This window comes from Rhodnius prolixus, unplaced genomic scaffold (genome assembly GCF_049639745.1).
Source record: "Rhodnius prolixus isolate KJV_2025 unplaced genomic scaffold, Rpr scaffold_8, whole genome shotgun sequence".
Lineage (NCBI taxonomy): Eukaryota > Metazoa > Arthropoda > Insecta > Hemiptera > Reduviidae > Rhodnius > Rhodnius prolixus.
In genome coordinates, this window is record NW_027411593.1 from 23,949,451 (window position 1) to 23,973,642 (window position 24,192).

The 24,192-nt window shown below is 35.4% G+C and overlaps 1 protein-coding gene across 3 annotated transcripts in view; it reads right to left on the reverse strand.

Moving 5' to 3' along the window:
* Positions 1-24,192, reverse strand: part of Sema2a (Semaphorin 2a) — a 658,355-nt gene that overhangs the window by 139,547 nt on the left and 494,616 nt on the right. For all 3 annotated transcript variants that reach the window (XM_074122059.1, XM_074122061.1, XM_074122060.1), the window contains exon 4: positions 12,856-12,918. In XM_074122059.1, coding sequence (XP_073978160.1) covers positions 12,856-12,918 — 63 coding nt within the window. The remainder of the gene's footprint in view (positions 1-12,855; positions 12,919-24,192) is intronic.

Sequence of the window (24,192 nt, forward strand, 5' to 3'; positions counted from 1 at the left end):
TGAGTCTGCAGTGGCCAGTCAATAGGCCTACAATCATCCTGATAGCCCCACGGCCTTGACGGATTAATTCTGCAGTCTTAAATAAGTTCTACAGTAAAGATAAAAAAAATTATTGTCAAAATACCATTTTGGAGTGTTCTAAAGCAATGCAATAATTAATTATTTAAATTAGTTTTCCTTAATATTGTATTAATATAGATACAGAATGTTTCATCTAAAGTAATACATTTTTTTATTTTTTTTTATTTTTTGGCATTGGCTTCCGCCATACAGCCAGCATCGTCTAGGTGCTTATCACTAGAATATCACTCACTCTCCATTCTTACCTACAAATACATTCGCTTCACACATTCATCATTCTACTATATACTGCTATTTACATAAACTACTGCTAATGGATGGAGCAGCACTCTGTGCTCCTGCCATCCTTATAGCTTAACCAAAATTAAAATCACGTAATCCTTCTCTAATCATTTTCTTGCATTCATTCTATAACTTTTAAATACATTCATATTTCATTGCTAGCTCTGCTATCGACTGAAGCACATAGATGTTGGTGGAGAATATAATAAAGTAATACATTACCATTATTATAATTGATTCAGATAATATTTTCTTTCAATTTTTAAATTTTTAATTCACAATTACACTGTATGCACAACAAGTAACTGAGATTCTTAACTTATAATATACAAAAAAAAAAAAAATTAATATATTCCTGAATAAAGACAAAATTTACTAAAGAGGAGACCACAGACCTTGAAACTATAACCTTATTTTTTGAAGGTTCTTTAGGGTTTGCAAGTTTTGAAGTCAGCAGGGTAACAAAGGTACACTGCTGTCAGGCCGGCTAACAGTGTGGTAGAATTAAAGTTGTTTTTACACTTTTCTCAGCGCTAACTTTCTGTGACTGACACAATTTCAGCCACAATGAACTTCAAAACTTATCTCTTGTTTACATTTTAAGCGGTTCTGGCTAGGTAAAAGCCGTTTAATCTATCACAGAAAAAGAATCTTTACTAAGCTTGTATGTGTCCTAAGGTTTAGAACTTCGATTTAAATTATGTAGTAAATTCGCTGATTATATTTTGAATTATTTGAAACAAATTGCAGGAATAGTTATTTATTTAACAAGTGTGGAAAGTAGTACTTTTCCTCACGCGAGGCAGGGTTTGCACGCACGAGCGAGCGAAGCGAGGCGAGTGCAAGTGCAAATTGCCGAGTGTGAGGAAAATACTTTACACTCGAGTTAAATATTATATTTTTTCTGCCACCATTAGATTTATTAACTAAAAAAATTAAAAATTTCATTTTTACAGTCTACAAAAAGTAATTTATTTATTATAAACATTTATTGTTATATTACAATTATTTACATTACTTATTACATTCTCTGCTGTTTCTTTTTATTGATGGAGGAGTGTTTTCTAAACAGGCATCACTAGAATCCATTTTAAATTTCTATAAGGTAACACTATAACCTTTTTAACTGTTATAATTAAAAATAACTAATTTATTAAAATATTATTTTTATTTCTATATTCCTTTCAATTTTTATTTTATTTTTTAATATTCGTTTTTTAATTATTTAGTTAAAATAAATTTAAATAAGCTTATTAAAGTTTTACAGAAAATATTTAATAACAAAACTTCTTATATCAAGGAAGTACAATAAAGTTTTTCCACTCACTAGTGAGGAAAGTGACACTAATGGGAATTTTTCCCTACTAGTGTGGGAAGTTGGGCATTACACAGCTGATTTTAATTGAGTAATGAGAACTTCCCTACATGGTTGCAGAAAAAGGAAATTATATTCTTACTTCAGTTTATCTCTCTTAAGTGGAATCAATATATTTTTGCAAATTTATCTTTTCCACTCACTAAAGTACAGTGATGAGGTTAAATTTACGATTTCAAGCAGTGTATGAAACAAAATATCTCTCTTAATCATGGGATGCTGTAACTTTTTAAATCGATTTCAGTTCTATCAGTAACCAACAGTAACTTAACAATCGAAATTCCCAAAACCGGTAGTACGAGGGTCGTTTGAAAAGTCCGTGCAAAGTCAGAGAGATAGCACTACTGGCGCGTATCGAGGTTATGTTTAGTTAGTAACCTGTTGAGGTTACTACTCCAGAAATCATTGATAAATTCCATGATATGGTGATGGATGACAGAAGAGTGAAGGTGCGTGAGATTGCTAGTGCTGTGGGCATCTCGAATGAACGGGTACATAATATTTTGCATCAACATTTGGACATGACAAAGCTATCCGCAAGATGGGTGCCGCGATTGCTCACGCTTGACCAAAAACGAAATCGTGTGAAGTGTTGCAAGGACGGTTTGCAGCTGTTCCAGAAGAATCCGCAGGACTTTAAGCGTCGTTTCGTCACTGTGGATGAAACATGGATACATCACTACACTCCTGAGACCAAAGAACAATCTAAACAATGGGTTACCAAGGGGGAATCTGCGCCAAAAAAGGCGAAGACCGTTCCTTCGGCCGGAAAGATTATGGTGACTGTCTTTTGGGATTCGCAAGGAATACTCCTCATCGACTATCTGGAAAAGGGTAAAACGATTACAGGTGCATATTATTCATCGTTATTGGACCGTTTGAAAAGCGAGCTGCAAGAAAAACGCCCACGATTAGCCCACAAAAAAGTCCTTTTCCATCCAGAATACGCCAGCTCACACCTCAGCAGTTGTGGTCGCAAAATTAATGGAAATAGGGTTCCAACTCGTTTCGCATCCCCCCTATTCTCCAGACTTGGCTCCCTCGGACTACTATTTGTTCCCCAATATGAAGAAATGGCTGGCGGGAAAAAGATTTTATTCAAACGAGGAGGTGATTGCAGAAACGAATGGCTATTTTTCAGACTTGGACAAATCCTATTATTCGGAAGGGATCAACAAACTAGAGCAGCGTTGGACGAAGTGTATAAGCCTAAAAGGAGACTATGTTGATAAATAAAAAAGGTTTACCGCAAAAAATTAAGTAGTTTTTATTTTTGCACGGACTTTTCAAACGACCCTCGTACTACTTTTAGTACGGGATAGGGAAAGATAAAGCCGTGTAAGTATTTTAAACAACTTATTATTCATCTTTTTTTTATAACATAATACATTTATAAACAACGACACATGTAAACAGTATGTAAAGACGTTGTTATCTAAAGTACTATCTGTTCCTCAGAGTCATAAAAACAAGCTGGTGACAGATTTATGATTAGCTAGAATTGTTTGAAGCTAGCTTATAGTAACTACTACTAAGTACTAAATGTACACTAGTAGCACCATTGGTATTGTTAAATACTAGATATCATTAAAATATGGTCATGTATTGTTTTCGAGGTTTACCATGCTCGTAGATACAAAGGATGATGGGTTTTGGTGAATAATTTACTGCACTAGTGAATGATGCAAATGAATAATGGACCCGGGCTACATTCATCCTTCTTGTTATTGCTTCAGCAACATCAAGATAAATTGCTTTTGGTTAATTTGATCATCGAAGCAAGTCGATGAGGTTACGTATATTGTCTCCTCCACAATGTTATCGCCAAAGAGAAAGTAAAGCGATTGAAACCAATTTTCGAAATTGAAGTTATCCAGAAAAAAAAGAGCAGTTTTGAAGTTCTCTTAGACCGAAACATTGTTCTTTTACCAATTAGTTATCTGTTGTGTGACATGTAAGTGAGATATTCAGCTAATATGTAATCAAAATAACACAATAATGAAAAATTGCACTGTCACTATCAGGCCATTTGATTTCATTTTAACAGACAACATTTATTATTTAATTTTAACACCAGCAACTCTGTCCTGTGGGTCTTTCTACAACTTGAAGCCCCATTACTAACTTAGCATCTAGAAATTTCTTCTTTCGCCATTACCTAAGCACAATACCAGCATATCCCTTAAATACCTACTAGGATTCTTTAATTTCATTTGTACCACCTACTTCCGTGATGTTCTAGGACCGGAAATTATTTATTTTGGGCACAAATCTGCACGATTGTGATACTTCCACATTAGAAGGGTGAGATAAAGTACTATAAGAAAAAAAACCAACAACGTTTCATTACGAAAACATTACAAATACTAATTTACTAAACGTCTCTACTGTTTAAGAACATCCAAGAACATCAGCATCTCAGTAGATCACCATTAGAAGATCATCTCAGAAGATTTTCATTAAAATTGGCATATTAATTGCATGTATTTAATTCTAAAACATTTATGTAAACAGTGGTACATCGTAGAGGGATGAATGTGTGAAGTGAATGTATTTATAAGTAAGAATGGAGAGCGAGTGATATTCTAGTGATAAGCACCTAGACGATGCTGGCTGTATGGCGAAAGCCATTGCCAAAAAAAAACATTTATTTAAAAAATTTCTCCCAAAAACTCATGTAAACATACATTTAGAGAAAATTAGGGTTCTCAAAAAATGCTTTAAAATGCAATGGTTCTCAAACACTGGCTTTCCGTGAATCCGCCATTTTTCTGTTCGAAAAAAGAAAATGGTAATTTTATTCAAAGAAGTAAAAAAGTAGGAACTACAGACAGGTAAAAGGGGGAGTATCGGTCATCTTCATGGACTTCATGTTTATGATCAAGGGTATCATTTGAACAAATATGGCTTTCAAGCAAGACTGAATAATATTATGTCTTTCACATTTGTTTCTTGTTGAATAAAAGATATGAGAGAATAAATCATATTTATTACCATTTCTAAACTATGGTAACATTGCTTGAGGTGATCGTTTTTTGTTTTCGAAAAATCGAAAGACGAATTAATAAAGCTCTTCGGGCTACTTTTGAACTTTAACAAAGTGACCCCTCAAAGGAATATTCTGCCATTGAAGAAAAACAAAAGTATTGGGTTTTTCTACAAAAGTCAACATAAAATAATGAAATCGAAAGCTAAAAATTCGAAAACTTTAAGCAGGAAATGAGAATACAGTTGTTGGGCCAAATATAAAAAAAATGGTGAGAAACTTCAAAAAAAATGTTTTACATTTAATATTTTCTTTTGATTTTGTGAAAATTATAAATTAGTAATAAAATAAAACAGATTTCATGTACCTGTAACAGTGCAATATCATTTGTTACCTTCCTTTCTTCTATATGAATTACTGACGCTCCGATACATATTACTTTAAATCAACTTTTAGTATCTTCAAGTTCCGCAACTCTATGGTAGATTAGATTAGATTAGACTAGGGCGGCCTCAGGGCCTACGCCACTGCGACCCCTTTGGGTCTATTGTGGCTCCCCTAACTTTAAAGCTCACCCTCCAGACCTGTCCCTTTAATTAGACTCTTAATGCTGGAGAGCGACTCTTGGGTAAAGCTCACAGGCCTTGGTTTTTCCTCCCCGAGAAGTAACATCCTTAGCCACACAAGCCCCTCACACTGACACAACACATGTAGTGTCGTTTCCTCCTCTTCCTTGACAGAACCTACAGAGGCTATCATCTGCCAGGCCCATGCGATGCATGTGTTTTCTGAGTCTGCAGTGGCCAGTTAATAGGCCTACAATCATCCTGATAGCTCCACGGCCTTGACGGATTAATTCTGCAGTCAGCCTCGGCGAATAGCCTTTAATAAACTCCTTCGCCTGTCTCTGCCCAGTGGTGGCAAGCCACCACTCCTGAGACCTACTCTGCACCCATAGATTAATGGTCGCAGTCTTAACACACTTCGGAACCCCAAAACAGGGCTCCGGGCCAACGAAGTATCTCGCAGAGCCTTCCCGGGCCAATAAATCTGCCGCTTCGTTACCCTTATGTCCTGAATGATTAGGTACCCAGACCAGAAAGACCTTATTTTGGTCACTGATTTCCTTCAGGGCACCCAGACAGTCCCAAACCAGTTTTGAGTTAACCTGATAGGAACTAATTGCCCGTAGAGCAGCCTGACTATCCGAGAAAATTACGACCTTAGAATTAATAATTCCTCGCCCTTCAATCTCGGTAGCACAGAACCTAATTGCAGCTAGCTCAGCCTGAAAAACTGTAGCTAGTTTCCCTAGGCTAACCGAAAAGCTACATTTCGGCTTCACCCCGTACACTCCCGCTCCCACACTCTCCTCCATCTTGGAGCCATCAGTGTACCACATCTCTATGGTAATATGGGGTCCATTGATGGCACCGATTATGAAATTTTTTTTGTTATTTTGAAATTCCGAATTTGAAACAAATTTTAAGTTATTCTGCTCAAGCACGCACAGAACAATTTGTAAAAAAAATCTTATTCTAATAGAGGAAGTGGTGGTAATCTGGAACCCTGCTGGTTTTATGGAACCCAATAATATTCTGGCAGCAAGTGATCTTGTGTTAACAGTATCCGGGCTCAAACTGTAGCTAGATAACGGTAATTTGCTAAGCAGGTGGTTGGTACAGTTGCTACTGTATGTTCATTTTGAAATTTTCAATTTTGTTTATATCGATTCTCGAAAACTTTAAGAAGGCAAGTTCAAACTGTTATTTTATGTTTTGTTATCAAAATAGTGGTAGTTATCCGCTCTATATATTTGTACAAAGGGATGTATTGCAGCGATTTTCATTTGTGAATCAGTTCTTATGTTTCCCAATTTTTTTTGGTGTCATGTCAAATCCAAGATAGCGATGCTTGCAATATGGAACCCCACATGGGTGCTGCTAATATGGAACCCTGCTCTACACTTGCAGTAGAAAAATTTCATGGAGTTCCATATTGCAAGCATTACAGGCAAAACACTTATTTTACTGGGGAACAAAAAGAAAAAGAATCTAAAACGGGGCTAAAAAAAAAAGCTGCAAAAATATTCATTGTACCTAAACCCACTCTACGGCGACTTGCAATGAAAATACTAAGTGTTCCATATTACCAGCACCTCAAGTCAGAGGCACCACTTTCCACTTTTTCCATAAAATTGAAGGTTGCTCATCTGGTGGTTGGAGGAGAGTAAATTTGAAGACAATAGTGCAAGACTAATATATAAAGCTAATAATTACCAGAGAAAGCAATACCATTTTTTGGAATGTCTAGCATTGGTAAGTCAAAATAAAGAAGGCTTCCATATTACCACCTCTTCCTCAAGACGAAGAGAACATAAAAATAAGAGAATCCATTCTTATAAATTTCATTTAAACTCATTATCTTGGTCATTTATAACAAGCTGACGCTTAAAGTATTCATTTTAATTAAATAAGAAGTTTAAATTCTGTTTTAGAGAAAAAAATTATAATAAAGGGTGTGCAAAAATAAAGATTGTGATAAAACTGTTATTATACCTTTCTAAGGCAGCCTTAAATTAGCGATTTCTGTTCCGCTTTCACAATTAAATCATGTCCATTTATTTTAAAAGTAATTAGGTCCAAGGCTAATATCACATTTCATTAAAAAAAAGAAAAGAACAAAAAAAATTCGTAAAGTTTTTCATTGCTGGGCCAAGTGGGCACTAAATGGTAGTAGAGTAGAAATAGAAGTGATTTACTCTCCGTGAACGTGAACTGACTCAACGATATCAAAACAGTATATCTTCGAGACTCTCCTGGCTACATTCAATGGTAACAACGCGCCACATAATATACTTAAAACTCCGCCCACTTGAAATCTCTACCTCTACAATCCGTTATTGCTACCTGGGCGCATTAGAGCAAAAGGCGATTCTTCCCCAGTTCCTACTGAGGTCTGTATCAACCCTCCTAGTATCCTATATGTAACCGTTATTTCACCCTTCCACGTAAACGAGAAGGGCTAAAGCCTTTACCACACTCTAGATCCTTATAGCCCTTCCAAACCAAAAGGGGATAGTTGCGCACACAATTTCATCTATAAATCCTGCCTTTTTGCCCCGGTCCTTCCTTCGCTTCTCGTCCCTTTGCACTCCTTTACTTCATAACCTGGACTTCTACCCTCTCACTACCTTATTTCGTACTAACGTTGCGCTTTAATTAAATTCGTTAGTTAATTATAAAGTATGGTTATTATATTTTATAATGATCCAGCCATACATTTTCTTTAAAACGTAAGGGAAGAAAACTAAATTTACTTCCCATTTACGCTGGAAAACCTTTAGGTTTTGTTGTTGAAATGTTGTACCACTTTTCACGATTTCATCCCAAGCGTAGAGCATCTTTTTAATAATAAAATATACATATATACATCCCAATGTTGTATACAGCTACATTGCAAGCGCACAACAAAGCAATTTCACTGAAATTTTTGATTAATCTTTTCTTTTCAGCTATATTTTCTACTTACATCAGTATTATGTTACAAGTTACTGTATTTCACAAAGATGAAATGTAAATACACAAAATTAATGTTACTACTTAATAAATCTCTTTTTTAGTTAAGAAGGAAAGGGGTACAATTTTAATTTAGACTTTACTTTCCGATTCTGTAACACTTTTTTATAGATCGTTTGCTGAAATAGAAATTAAGAAGCTTTCAAGAGATTCTAATTACACAATTAGATTTATTTTTAGACTTATTTATAAATCATAAATTGAAAATCATTTATAATTTAATGGCAGAAAAATCGGTCAAAATCCTGATTGAAAACAGAAAATTGAAAATAATTTAAAAATTATCAAAACACAAGTTAGAGGAGTTTTAAAGGTTTGGGAAGTTACTGAGGCCAAAATAGTACAGAGAGAATCCACAACTCAGTATCTCACAGGAGATGATGAAGACAATTAATCCAGCAGACCAGAGAGTCTAAATTCTACCGCTAACCAAGCAGAACCTAAGACTGTTTGTCTAGCCGTTTATAACTTTTATTTAATTCTATATATTTGTATTTTTAAATAGTTTGCGTTATTCTATTCACATAATTAGTTATTTTTAAGTGTTCCTGACTTAAATTCTGTAATCTAAAGTCTTTATTTCCTAATTACATTTCTTTAAATTAACTATTCATGTTTACCTAACTAATCAGTAGTTTGGAATACTTCAACCAACCATATAGCCACACTAAAAAGTGAACAAAAAACTACATTGGGGTCTCTTCCAAACTTGAAACTATCTACTACTGCAAGTTCCTCGCCGACCATCAAGTCCTCTTCTACCTTGATCTCATTCTCGTTCTTTTAGCCGCAAATTTTACTTCACTCCGCCACTCTTGCTGTCTCGACTATTCTAGGCAGTGTGGCCCTACCAACAAAGCTATTTTCCTTCAATACACTCGTTTTGATTGGCTCAAATCGTCGTGTTTTTGACGCGGCTACTTCGAACTCTAATTAGTGAGCAAACGTTCTTTAAAAGACCCTGAAGACTCCAAAGCATATTTTCCATTTAAAATTCAGTTTAGAAAATAAAATATTATTATTTTATAAACCACATTCTTCATAATTTTTGAGACTTTCAATTCTTTAAAATAAATGAAGTCGTACTTAACGGAGCTGATGAGTTCGCATGCTAGTTTAAATCTTAGGTTTATTTCCTGGCCAAAGCATCAGTACACGATCCTGGCGCCAGTGAAAGGCTGACGACTTCCTGAGCCCTGGGATTTCTCTAGAGATTGTGAGTGGTTACCCTTTAATTTTAAGCCAATTTTCTGAAATCTGGAACAATGCATGGGTTACCATGGAGAGCTTAATTCCTCTTTGATATGAGGAAATCATCTTTAATAACTATGAAGCGAAGGTGGACCTCATGTTACGCAGAAAGCCTGGGTAGTTACCAGAGGTTAAAGAGGGAAATATACCCCCAATCTAGAATCCTCATTGGGAGAGTTTTCTTCATAAATTTTGGAGATGATAGTTGAGCTTAGGATTTGAGTTGCTCCAGGGAGCATTCCCTAATTTTCGCACCCACATCTCCTCAAACTACCCTGAAGAGTCTGGGTAAGTAGTTCCGTCAATAGGGTACTGCAGTTTCAAAGCCAATTCCTAACGAGAGAGAGCAGTGCAGGTTAATTGAAAAACAATAAAAATTAATTTCACCAATCTGCCGTCCTGGCCAATTTGCATGCCGAATAGTATAACTACCCCCAAAAAACTTATTAACTAAGATTTGAAAAGTTGCGAATAATTATGCTTAACTTTCGTTTAAAATATATATTTCTAAGTCAGTAGATCGGACAATTGATTGAGCTAAGTTGAACCATTAGTTCAAAAGTATGAAAAAAGTAGTAAATTATTTATTGAACAATCCATTGATCAAAAACAGAACTTTAGTAAGGCCAGAATAACCTAGCCTGACTTCTAAAAACAACCCTTAACCGCACAATTCACGTTTGATTAATATTCAAAAAAAACAAACTTTACTTTGTACAATCTTTTGGAGGGAGGTAAAAAAAATTGAGGCCACTTACATAATTCTGGTTTTCCTGTATTTCATTATTTCCAAACTAATAATCAGTGTATAAAGTACACTGGACTCTTCTTACATGTATTATGTATTGGACTGGGGGGTAAAGAACTGGGTTTACTTTTCGTGTTACAACAGCCACGAATGCTCTTTACTGGGTTTGTATATTTTATGCTTAGTATTGCCTAGTAAGTCTGTACATACAAAGAAATAAAAAGACTACCTAATTGTAGAACATTGATTCCGAGTTATGCATAAAACATCGTTGACTGGTTCGAAATCCATTTTTTTTATTCTTATTTATTTTTATCTGAATAGAATTTTGAGTGAAAAAATATTGTTAATTATCTGTTCAACATTTATTTATAAATAATTGTTTCTTTCAATAACAGGTTTATCGGAGAAACGCAAAGCTATAACATTATTTGGCCAGGGCTTTCATAACATTTTATAACTAGATATTCTGACAAATTTGATATTTAACAGCAATAAATATTAATAAAAATCCTAATCTGTTACACTGTAATCCCAGCTTAAACAATGATGTTATTAGTGAATTTCCTAAATTTTGTATTTACTGCAAAATATTCCCCAGAATCATTACATCATTTATTACATTACCTTATTGTTGCGAAAGAGATTGAAATTGAACAGGGATTCGTATCTTTTAATTTACATAATAACGACAACAACCGTTTGCAGCAAATTCAATTGGACAATAAATAGGAGCCTGCAGATGATAACAATAATTTGCCTTCCCAATAATCTGGTTCTGGTGTCAAAAAGGTGCAATCTCAGAACAACCTAAATATGATCCATTTGTTTGAGATTCATGTGGGTAAATAAATCTATTCAATTAGCAACTAAACTTTTCTTCCAAAATGAGTAAATATTAAGTTGGCAACACTATTTAACTTGGACTTATATTTATAAAATAAGTAGTAATCAATGCTAGAGTAACACTTTCTTTCGAAATAACAATTAGGAGACGAGGTAACGGAAGAACAAAAAGAAGTTGGACAATGAGCGAAATTTGGACTGAAATGTTTTAAAAGCACGTTAGAAGGCAACTAGCCCAATTAAAGTGAATTGAAAAGTAACTTAAAAGTAAAGTTGGAGGACAAAGCAGTAGAGCTTTGGATCGTTTGGGGATGGAGTTCTTTTAAATGACTGAAAGTCATTAGAATAACGAGGTGATGACTTCGTAGAGGTATTAGACTGGGGTTATTGTCTGCTATCGATTGGTGGCCAGAGAGAAATGTTGCGCTAAAGATTCATTTGAATGAATTGATTAACCCGAATTTTCATATAATTGTTATTGATTGTACAAGTGAGGGAGCTTTACTTTTTTTAACTCTGCCCTCAACTGTTCTGTACTCTTTCTGCAATCTTTTTCAAACTAAATGTTGTCGAAAAAAGACCCTCTGAAGGTTGAATTTAAAATAATGGACTATCTTGAGCTTTAGAACTATAAAAATTTAGAAATTAAAATTTTTAATTTGATTTCGATTACATCTGATTATTTTAGTATTAATTATTATTTAAATTTTTTTTTTTCAATATCCTTTTAAAGAAATTTACACCTGTACCTACAGGGTACAATAAGTAAATGTGATGAATGTACATAGAGATAACGTGGCAGACGTGAATGTCGGTCATCCAGTGATGGCCGCCATTAGCCCACCCAGTTGGTCACGGGGCCAACGGCGCCTCAGCCGTCTTCGAGGATTGGAGGATAGCGTAGTTGTAGACAAGTTTGCAGCTAAAGGGTTGAGATGAAATGAGAGTTTTTGATGAAAATTGTTATATCGGATTTTGGCAAGTTCGGAGATGAATGGAATTTGGAGATCTGTATGGATTGTGTGGAACGCTAACATAGAATGGACCGTCTACTATGCAGCGGAGTATTTTGGATTGGAGTATTTGCAGTCTATTGATGTTTGATTTTTTAGCTGTTCCATAAAGTTCGAGTCCGTAAGTCCCATATTGGTGTGAGAAGAGCTGTGTATAGAATTGTCGTTTGTTCTGTAGTGAGAGTTTTGAGCGTTTGTCATGTGGTCTGGCTAGAAGGTTATTTAATTTAAATTTGTTTCCTTAATTGATGTGGTAGCATATTTTGATGTAGAATGATTAGATGCTACTATTATAATATTAGTTATCTATTAATTTCCTGAAGTATTTTCAGAAAAATATTTATCAATATCACCTATAATTACCCACAAGCAACATGATGGTAAACCAAAGTGTAGTAAGTAGGTATCCCTACACCTGCAAAACTAAGGTGTCTTTTTAATTCAAAATTGTATTAATTAAGCTCTCAGCAGCAGTAGTCGACCAACTGGGATTAAAGAAACTATTAAACTGAGCTACTGAATATTAAATCGTTGTATTATTACATTCAACTTTTTTTATCACCAATTTTTTTTGAAAACTTTTGTAACAAATACTTAATCTTCAAAATAAAACCGATAAATATTATTGATTGATTTTTAGAGAACATCAAGAACTTATATAAATAAAACTAAGGCAAAGTAAATAAAATATTTACCTCAGATTTTCCCTTCGACACACAATTGGCCACATTGCTTGGCTCTAAGTTTAGTACGTCTCTCTGTAACATAAAATAGTACATGTACATGTTTATATATCTGAAATATTGAACAAATATATTTTGCACAAATATATACCTATATTCATATTAGCATTACTAATATGTTTAATGAATAATATGGGTACAATAAATACGGCATAATTAAGTAACCGTAAGTGAACATTATATGTAATATTAATTACATGTGAGTTGACAAGCAAACACGGTATGTAAATATACTTTATATAACGCAGAACTAGGGATTCACTAATTCAACATTTTAAACTATACTTCAGACATTAAGAGGTGAAATTAATATGTATAAAAATAATGTTTTTTTTATTAAGGGTAATGATTTAAACTTATAGAATAGATTAAAGGCCTAGGCCACTGCGACCCCCTTGGATCTATTGTGGCTCCTCGACTTTAGAGCTCGCCCTCCAGACCCGTCCGTTTATTCAGACTCTTAATTCTGGAGAGTGACTCTTGGGTAAAGCTCTCAGGCCTTGGTTTTCTCCTCGAGGAGTGACATCCTTAGCCAGACAAGCCCCTCACACTGACACAACACGTGCAGTGCCGTTTCCTCCTCCTCTTCCTAACAGAACCTACAAAGGCTATCATCTGCCAGGCCCATGCAATGCATATGTTTTCTCAACCTGTAGCGGCCAGTTAATAGGCCTACAATCATCCTTATAGCCCCACGGCCTTGACGGATTAATTCAGCAGTCAGCCTCGGCGAATAGCCATTTAACTTTATAATACTGATCTCATTCAATTTTATTAAATATAATGCCAACGTATTTACGGGCCAGCTTCAGAGGCTAATGGGTATTAGATCATTTAACCAGAGCATTGAACCAGACGAGTTCGGTTCTGTATTTTTTACTTTGTAGTATTATCGCCACATCATCATGTTTCTGTAGAGAAGTTATATTTTAGGAAAATTCGACTAAAATTTGGATGTTACCTAAGACTCAGAGAGTATCAGACGATAAGAATAAAATAAAGAGTTTAAAAAGAGAGAAGTGACTGGCAAAGCTGGTGGTCAAAACTCGTGTCTTTTTAGAACTATTGCGCCATAGAATGTATGCTTCAATACAAAAAAATGTATAATTGCAAGAATAAAAAAATGAATAGAAAGAGCTGTTAGTATATGCAGCAATAATTTCTAGATATCATACAATTTGAATGTAAAATACACTATATATATGTGTGTGTGTGTGTGTGGCTATGATACTGCAGAGCATTAACAATGGATGGCACCATTGTATTTAATGCATTATTATGTTCACTCAGACTGCAGATAGATGTAATACTGTACTAAATGTATTCATAAATATCTATTAGTATTCCAAGACGGAAGCACTAGTAAAGTAAGCTGGCTGTGCCCGACACTCTACCGCAACTTAATCCACTTCCACAAGAATACAGTCAAGGGCTGCTGAACCCTCCTTCTTCTTTATAAAACCCTTTATGAATTCAAAATACAAGAGAATATTCTAAAGGGAGCTCTACTGTGCGCTGTAAGTGGGGGGTAGTTTGAATGAGAAAGGTTGTGGTGAAGGTAGTTAAGAAAAGCAAAACAAAAAAATTGTAAATTCGATACAGAATACTTGGCAAAAAAAGGGGTGGCTAACCACCGAAGCTGTATTAGGCTTGAAGAAAATATGCTGCGACCGGTCGTGTTATTATTAGTATTAAGGTAAAGGTTTAGGAAAACACTTCATAACTTATTAAGGGAACTGCAGGAAATGTACCTTCTCAGTTTTTACATCCTTTCACATAGTATTTACTGGAGTACAGAAATAGAACAGGACTGAAGACCCACCAATCTTAAGTATAACAATGTAAAAAAATATTATATAGTAATTGCATTAGAATATGGGTCTTACAATCAATGTGGCGAAGACCAAGTATATGTCCACTGGTGAAGGAGGAGGTCTGCAGGGCCGAAACGTCCTCTATAGGCCCTAACACATTTGAAAAGGTGAATGAATTCACTTACCTTGGATCTCAGATAAACTAGCTGAACGATACATCCGCGGAAATTTAAAGAAGAATCGCGGCAGCTAACAGGTGTTATTTTGGATTGCTGAAGTACGTGATAAGTAGCCTGCTTTCTAGGCAATCCAAATGCACTCCGTACAAAACCCTTATCCGCCCGGTACTTATATATGCTTCCCAGACTTGGACCTTAAGTAAGACAGATGAGAAGGAACTGCTCATTTTCGAGTGGAAGATCCTTCGGAGAATTTTTGGCCTAGTAAAAGAGGGAGAAGTCTGGAGAATACGAAAGAATAGGGAGCTGTACAAGTTGTATATCCGAAGCGGATATTCTTAAAGTTGTTAAGACAGGCAGGCTGAGCTGGGCAGGCTACCTAGCTAGGATAGAAGCATCTGAGATCCCAAGGAAGGTGTTAGAAGAGACTGTTCACCGAACAAGAAGGGCTGGAAGGCCGAGGCTGATGGAGTGGTGGCTGACGCAAGATATTTGGGAATTTCCAACTGGAAAGCAGCCGCACAGGATAGAGCAGGATGGCGGATGCTCTTCAGGAAGGCCAGTACTCGTCGCGAGTTGTAGCACCGTACAGTAAGTAATTGCATTAGTATAAGCCCCGAAGATGGCTTAGTTCCTAGGATGAAAGCTTGACAAAAACCGTAAAAATAACTGAAATTGGTAATATTCTTTCTTCCATTTCGATTAATGTATCAGTCACCCAAAACAATGAACAATTCAGTAGAAATATATAAATCTTTCTGCGTTCTTTGCTATAATTTACTAATAATTTGGAAATAATATTCAACCAACTGAAATAAACATAAAGGTGCTATACTGTAGTGGGTTGAGCACGGTTGAACGCACTGCGGCAACACGACAATAATTATTAATTCGAGTGGGTCGATGCTTTAGAAACGGAGAGCGGCCTCAGTAGAAAAAAAAGGGTAATCATTTATATCTTTATTACCTTCAATGACTTAAAAACTTTTTACGACATAATAACTAAGCTATTATAAACAAATGTTTAAATATTTCGTGATAATGAATGAAGCATTTTTTTTTAACTAAAGAAAAACAAAAAATCCATTGCTTTATTTTTTCATCAATACAAATAAGTCACGAAATTCATTCTTTAATATTGAATTTGTTGCCCAAACTTCAGTTTCAAGGATTTGTAAAATATTATTTAAGACTAATTTATTTATTTTGAAGTATTCATTAATTTCCTGGAAGAAAACCAGCATGCTCATTGAAAATGTTATTTCTATTAGTTTCTAAATCACTTTTCAAAAAAAATATTAGAAAAATTAGGGTTTCCAAGCTTTTCAAAATAACTTGAAAACATCACTATTCTTCTTCCTCTTTTTGCGTTTTATTGAGGTCTTTCTCAATATTACTATTCAAACCATTGCCGTAGTTTTTCAATATTGAAGATTTTCCAGCATGTTCGTTTTTCGCAGTAGAATTGCGTAAAAAAACCTGGTTGGATTACGAAAGAGTTTAGGGTTTTTCCCAGAGGAGTATGGGGAAACAATGGTCAATTGTAATCAATACCTGTTCCTACTTGGAGAAAAAGATGATAAAATTGTAACAAAGTAAAAGTGGGTAGCGAAATGGATTTAAAAATGTACAGCAGCCAATTCCATTCACTGACATAATCGCAATACTTTCTGAATCAAAGAGCAAGAGAATGTTAAACAATAAGTTCCCAGGAAGATGGTTTTTAGCATTGATTTTTGCTCTTTTTTTCTCATTTCTCACTTTACACAAAAAGCGTATTTAGTGCTACTGTAAAGGCTTTTACGCTTACTTCCATAGCCAATGTCTCAAAAAGACTATAAATAGCAAAAAAAAAATGAAAGTGGTCTTCTATTTTTTGTGCACTCTACTCAATTGTCCTATGTCTTTGGACACATCAAATTGGTTAGAAACGATTTTCTAAATGCCCAGCATGTTTTTCACAACTGCGCTGATTATTATACCTGCACTATTTCTGTTTATTACTTCGTAAAGAGACTTTTATTTGTTTTTAAGATTAGAAGTTTATAAAATTTGATTTTTTAACTGCAGTAATGATCAAAAAACCAAACGAGCAGTGTTACACCTACAATTTGTACTAAACAAATATTAATTAATACATGTTTACATAAAAAGTTATATTTTTGAAAACGCCTCCCTATTCTCCGCCACGCGATAGAGCTCTCCCGCATTCCGAATGCCGGTCCAATCCCTGACGTTTCTCAGCCAGGTAAGCTGCTTCCTCCCCACACCGCGACGTCACCTCAATTCATCCCTTCATGGTCAACTGCAGAAGACTATACTTTTCATCCTTCCAATATATGGCCTAGATATTCGACCATCCTGCTTTTAGATGGTGGTTAACAGTTCCCGTTGGGTGTTTGCAAGAACTTCGCAGTTGGATAAACTGTCGACCCAAGAGATCCTCAAGATGCGTCAATGTAGCCCTCGGTCTTTCATTGTGTTTATCTTGAGAGTCCAAGCCTCAGCTCAATACAAAAGAACAGTCTAGTCATAGCATCTGACCATAACTTCAATTTGAAACTAATACTGTCGTCGCAAAAGCAATATCCCAATTTATTGAAAGCATTCCGAGCAGCTTCTATTCTACACTTAATTTGTTTATCCGGATCTAAATCCTCAGACAGAATGCATCCAAGATATGTACTTCCTGAACGAATTAACTCGCTCAATAATCCTGCTACCAAGTTGGAGAATCGCGGAACCATGGTCAAGCTTGCTGAAGATGACGACTTTGGTTTTCGTTATATTGATGTCCAGACCGGCCAATCTTCCAGATTCGGCTACGGTCTCAAGAAGCAACTAAGATCCTCTACACTTTCCCTTAGAATTACCATGTCATCGGCATATTTCAAGGTTTAAAATTTTATTCCTTATTTAATTTAATCCTTTATTATCAATAATCCTTTATTAACAATCCTTAATTAAGTTTAATCCTTATTAACATTAATTAGGTGATAAAGTCTATAAACTTCATCGAAATGGAACCTGAAAGAAAATCCAACCTTCTCTTTCTAGGAGCTACTTACAGCTCACTCCCTAGTGTCAGACAGAGTTGTCTGTAACGAGAGAACACTGTCAAGAATTCGACAGCGCAGTGAAAAAAGCTCCGGGCGCCAATGACTGCAGATTTAACATTCCGGAGCTTTAACAGCGCCTTAAAAAAAGGTACAAACACTATGCTCCTCCCAAAAATGCACTTAATAAATTTTGTTTGAGGAAAAATAAGTCAAATAAAAATTGTAGAACTACAAATATGCAATTTGTGACAATTTTCAAGGAAATTGTACAAGACATTTTTAAGGAAAACTCTGAAAAATTTGAAAAAACTATTTATAAAAAATGTGGAAATTTCAGCTGTTAGTTTTTGTCGGAAAATTTATTGACGGATCCGGTGAACACATCTAAACCTGGAATCAAATTTGAATTTCCTTTTTCATTTTGAGTTATACTAACCAATCACACTCTAGACACATACAGTAAGAGAAGGGGAAAGGAATAAAGAGAGTTAGTTTGCGAGAGAAACCAACGATACAAGTATGTCATACACATTTAACGAGACTCAGGAGAACTGAAACGAAGACCTCCTTCGCGAACTTAGTCTCGAATATTTGGCACGATTGCAATATTGCCCTTATTAAAAAAAAAGCAAACATCTGTCTCAATATAGCAATACCTTTTGAATGTAAAAGAGTATAATATTTGATCAATTATAACGACATAATCAATGCGCAGTTTTATTCATGAAAATTAAATTAAAATCTCGTTCTTATATTATTATAAGTTGTGGCTTGTTAATTAGACTGAAGGCGAGAGGTAAACTGCAAACTCTGCATAAGTAATAATTGTGTAGGAAAGTTTCGTTTGGTATTTACATAATTAACCAAATTATTTGTTAACAATGTAATGAGTTAAAAGCGTACATACACATTATTGCCGTGTATAAGGTTTCAATTAATGATTTTAAAGCAATTGAGAAAGTTGTTTTGTATCAGATGTGGGTGCTACACAGCCAGCTAGAGCTATATTCTAACCGTTTGTAAAGTTAATTAACTTAAATTTGATTACAGTGATATGTTGGTATATTGATATGTATTGAGCAAGATGAGACACACATAATGTAAATGTTTTAGTTGTGCGACATTTAGTTACTGAGAGAGAGAGACTGAAGTTTAGAGGATTGTATTGGGGGTCGGAGACTGAGGTATGTGCTGACGTACAAATGGAACTAAAAGATAAATACAGCTCCATTAATCTGTGAGTACATTGGACAATGCTACATATATCTTCTAAATATTACAATTCGAATGATAATCAAATTTTAATTAGAACCAGTAGCTGAGCCTTGATGAAGTAAAATTTCTAAGGAACACTTTTGAATACCAATTTAAGGTCAGCAGAATGAGGACGAAAAGCTGGAAATTCAAAATAGGCATTCAGAATTCAGTCGTAGAAAACCAAATAAAAAAACAAACAAACTAGCTTTAGGCTGAAGTTTTGATGCAATTAGCAGGTATTGAGATTCAAAGATAAAAGACATTTATCTGATCTTGGACATTTTTGTTTACCCAACAAGCAAAACCATGAAACTATTTTGTACGAAGAAGAGCAATTACACAATTACACCGTAGACCCAAGAATCTAAATTTAATCTTTTAAAATTTTGTTTGTATTTGAAAAAATTTGTTTAGATTTTTTCACTGAATATAATCTCAATACAAACTGCCTTGCTTGTCCGAAAACTTGCAAAGAAACCCAAGATTATAGTTAATACGAGGGTCGTTTGAAAAGTCCGTGCAAAAATAAAAACTACTTAATTTTTTGGGGTAAACCTTTTTTATTTTTCAACATAGTCTCCTTTTAGGCTTATACACTTCGTCCAACGCTGCTCTAGTTTGTTGATCCCTTCCGAATAATAGGATTTGTCCAAGTCTGAAAAATAGCCATTCGTTTCTGCAATCACCACCTCGTTTGAATAAAATCTTTTTCTCGCCAGCCATTTCTTCATATTGGGGAACAAATAGTAGTCCGAGGGTGATCCACAGTGACGAAACGACGCTTAAAGTCCTGCGGATTCTTCTGGAACAGCTGCAAACCGTCCTTGCAACACTTCACACGATTTCGTTTTTGGTCAAGCGTGAGCAATTGCGGCACCCATCTTGCGGATAGCTTTGTCATGTCCAAATGTTGATGCAAAATATTATGTAGCCGTTCATTCGAGATGCCCACAGCACTAGCAATCTCACGCACCTTCACTCTTCTGTCATCCATCACCATATCATGGATTTTATCAATGATTTCTGAAGTAGTAACCTTAACAGGGCGTCCAGAACGTTCAGCGTCACTTGTGCCCATATGGCCACTCCGAAAATTTTGAAACCACTTATAAACTGTTCTAATCGAAGGTGCAGAGTCACCATAATGTTTATCAAGCTTCTCTTTAGTCTCCTGAGGCGTTTTGCCTATCATAAAGTAGTGTTTAATCAACACACGAAATTCTTTTTCGTCCATTTTTTGAAAATCACTCGACTTCCTCTATTCAAACGAATGCCAAACACAAAGAAATAGACCGATCTGGCTGAAACTTGGTGTGTGTTCTTCCAAGAGATGCTACTAACTAAACATAACCTCGATACGCGCCAGTGGTGCTATCTCTCTGACTTTGCACGGACTTTTCAAACGACCCTCGTAGTCCTCAAGAGCAAAAGCCTGAGAAGTCACACATATTTTGATGTAGTTTGAGTGAACTTCTGAACAACTCCTTATATTCGTAAAGTGCGCGATTCAAAAGTGAGCTGAAAAATGGTTCTAATGTTTTCTTTTTTTTTCGAAAAATATTTTAGAGTTGAGCTTTACGGAACAGCACGTAGCGAGTTGTATTCCAAGTCTCGATCTTAGATTTTGTAATTTGTAAAAAGTTGGGAAACAGTGGTTAATTTTCTGAGACTAACTAAATAGAATAAATTAAATAAGTAGCGCTATTAAAAATTGTAAAATATTAGAATACTAATTATATATAAACATGGAAGCTTTGTTTAAATAAACTGTAAATTATTATTTTAAAATTAAGACAGTACAATGATACAGCGTTCCAAACAAAATCGTTTACTAATGCAAATTAACTAGGGAAATTTAGTTTTGTATTCAATTGGAAATTTATTAACGGCTACTATTAAATTAGACTGGATGCATTACGCTTATAGAATTAATCTTCTGAGGAATGTCATGAAAATTGATATGCTAGCACCCTCTGGCATAAATGCCAGTCTAAACATTACAGAATATGGAAACGACAAACTTCTAGCTTCCATAATTCACTAAAGTAAACCCTGTACTATCTTAAGCCTCACTTATAGCCCTCTGCCAATCAAAATTGGATATAACTAAATTAAATATTAATCCTATTTAAATGTGAGACTTCTTTTGTGAAAGCAGCAATTGCCTTAATTAAACTTTTCTTTAGTTAACGATGAAATTAGAGTATTGCACCAACCCACTTAGGGGTGAATAAGAAGTTCTACATCAGTAAGAACGCAATGGCGTTACGGGTAGTTAAGCTTTAGCATCACTAAAACAACGTGGTGAGGTTTTGTGTTCTTGAAGTCTCCAACTGGTAGCGGACTTCAATTTTTTAATGATATTTTGACTACGTTATCATATCTCTACCCAACAAAGAGCCTTTGAGCCCCTAGTTACAGATAATTGAGTAGTTTAAGCTTCAGCTACTTTCGCTTAAAAATCGAGAACAAATGAACGAGTTGAGCCTCCGTCTACCCGTCTAGGTTGAAGCTATTGCTTCGGGAGTATATCTGAGGTGTAATGAGTAAAAAAAAATATAACGTTCTTTTTAATTTGGAGGTATTAATATCAGAGGGATATGTTTTATAAAGAACCGTATTCTGTATTTTTTTAATTTTTTTTGTAATCTTTTATTATAAGTAAATTTTACTTGACAAAATTTCAGGATATTGGATAGAAGAAGGTACCAAATGGTGTCATTCCATTCACTGATTTCATGTACCAGAAGATGTCGGTGCAACCTCTTTTTCAATCTTCCTAACTAATAAAGGAGCAGCTTATTGAAATATCCACAAATGAAGAAATTAAACCAATGTTTGAACAAAGATACCACAAATTCTAGTTACAAAAACAGATTCCAATTTTATAACCTGCATTATGGGTTATTGTACACAAGTTGTTGACTGCTTTCCCGTCTTTCTGTATGGTAGAGCGTGGATTCAGAGCCGTTATGAACATCATCATAAAAAAAAAAAAATCGTCTAGAAATTAGTGCTCGAGGGGATTTGCGGTTGCTACTCACAAACATTAAGCCGGATGTACACTCATAACATCTCATCACGTTCATCAAAATTATTAATTTTTTTAAATTTTATTTTAAACAAAAGTTATAATTTCAATAAATACTTCTTCAACAAAATGTTTTTTTTTTTGTAATTTTTATACTATGCATTTATGTAGCTTTTTCATTTGGGGGTCCACGGGCAAGTTTTGACTATACGAGGGTCGTTTGAAAAGTCCGTGCAAAAATAAAAACTACTTAATTTTTTGGGGTAAACCTTTTTTATTTTTCAACATAGTCTCCTTTTAGGCTTATACACTTCGTCCAGCGCTGCTCTAGTTTGTTGATCCCTTCCGAATAATAGGATTTGTCTAAGTCTGAAAAATAGCCATTCGTTTCTGCAATCACCTCCTCGTTTGAATAAAATCTTTTTCCCGCCAGCCATTTCTTCATATTGGGGAACAAATTGTAGTCCGAGGGAGCCAAGTCTGGAGAATAGGGGGGATGTGAAACGAGTTGGAACCCTATTTCCATTAATTTTGCGACCACAACTGCTGAGGTGTGAGCTGGTGCGTTGTCGTGATGGAAAAGGACTTTTTTGTGGGCCAATCCTGGGCGTTTTTCTTGCAGCTCGGTTTTCAAACGGTCCAATAACGATGAATAATATGCACCTGTAATAGTTTTACCCTTTTCCAGATAGTCGATGAGGATTATTCCTTGCGAATCCCAAAAGACAGTCGCCATAATCTTTCCGGCCGAAGGAACGGTCTTCGCCTTTTTTTGGCGCAGATTCCCCCTTGGTAACCCACTGTTTAGATTGTTCTTTGGTCTCAGGAGTGTAGTGATGTATCCATGTTTCATCCACAGTGACGAAACGACGCTTAAAGTCCTGTGGATTCTTCTGGAACAGCTGCAAACCCTCCTTGCAACACTTCACACGATTTCGTTTTTGGTCAAGCGTGAGCAATCGCGGCACCCATCTTGCGGATAGCTTTGTCATGTCCAAATGTTGATGCAAAATATTATGTACCCGTTCATTCGAGATGCCCACAGCACTAGCAATCTCACTCACCTTCACTCTTCTGTCATCCATCACCATATCAAGGATTTGATCAATGATTTCTGGAGTAGTAACCTCAACAGGGCGTCCAGAACGTTCAGCGTCACTTGTGCCCATATGGCCACTCCGAAAATTTTGAAACCACTTATAAACTGTTCTAATCGAAGGTGCAGAGTCACCATAATGTTTATCAAGCTTCTCTTTAGTCTCCTGAGGTGTTTTGCCTTTCATAAAGTAGTGTTTAATCAACACACGAAATTCTTTTTCGTCCATTTTTTGAAAATCACTCGACTTCCTCGATTCAAACGAATGCCAAACACAAAGAAATAGACCGATCTGGCTGAAACTTGGTGTGTGTTCTTCCAAGAGATGTTACTAACTAAACATAACCTCGATACACGCCAGTAGTGCTATCTCTCTGACTTGGCACGGACTTTTCAAACGACCCTCGTAAAAAGGGGTCCATGGGTCAAAATAGTTCTCTACAGTGACACTTGAGGAAACGAGTTTTCATTAACTAAGGGGATCATGGGTCTTAATGAGCTAGCTATATAAAGAAAGGAAACATCAGGAATTTTCCGAAGTATTTTTAATAACAAGAATTTGAAAGGTTTAGATTCGCGGTAGTAACAGTCGGTATTTAAATTCTTTTATTATTGATGTTGAGCTTTAAGCGTCTGTCGAGAGCCTAGCTTGAGCTTTGGTCATATTCTAGTCTTGTCAGATAAAAGTAAGGAGATTCCACATCAAACGTGCGGCTTAAGTATAGTCTAAGGTTAAATACTTTGTCCACAGTTGGTGTACAAGTTGGTTGATAAAGCTAGAACCCAGGATTTGAGGCCTAGATAAATACGTACTATACCAATATTTCTACCTTATATGATTCGCCACTTATTA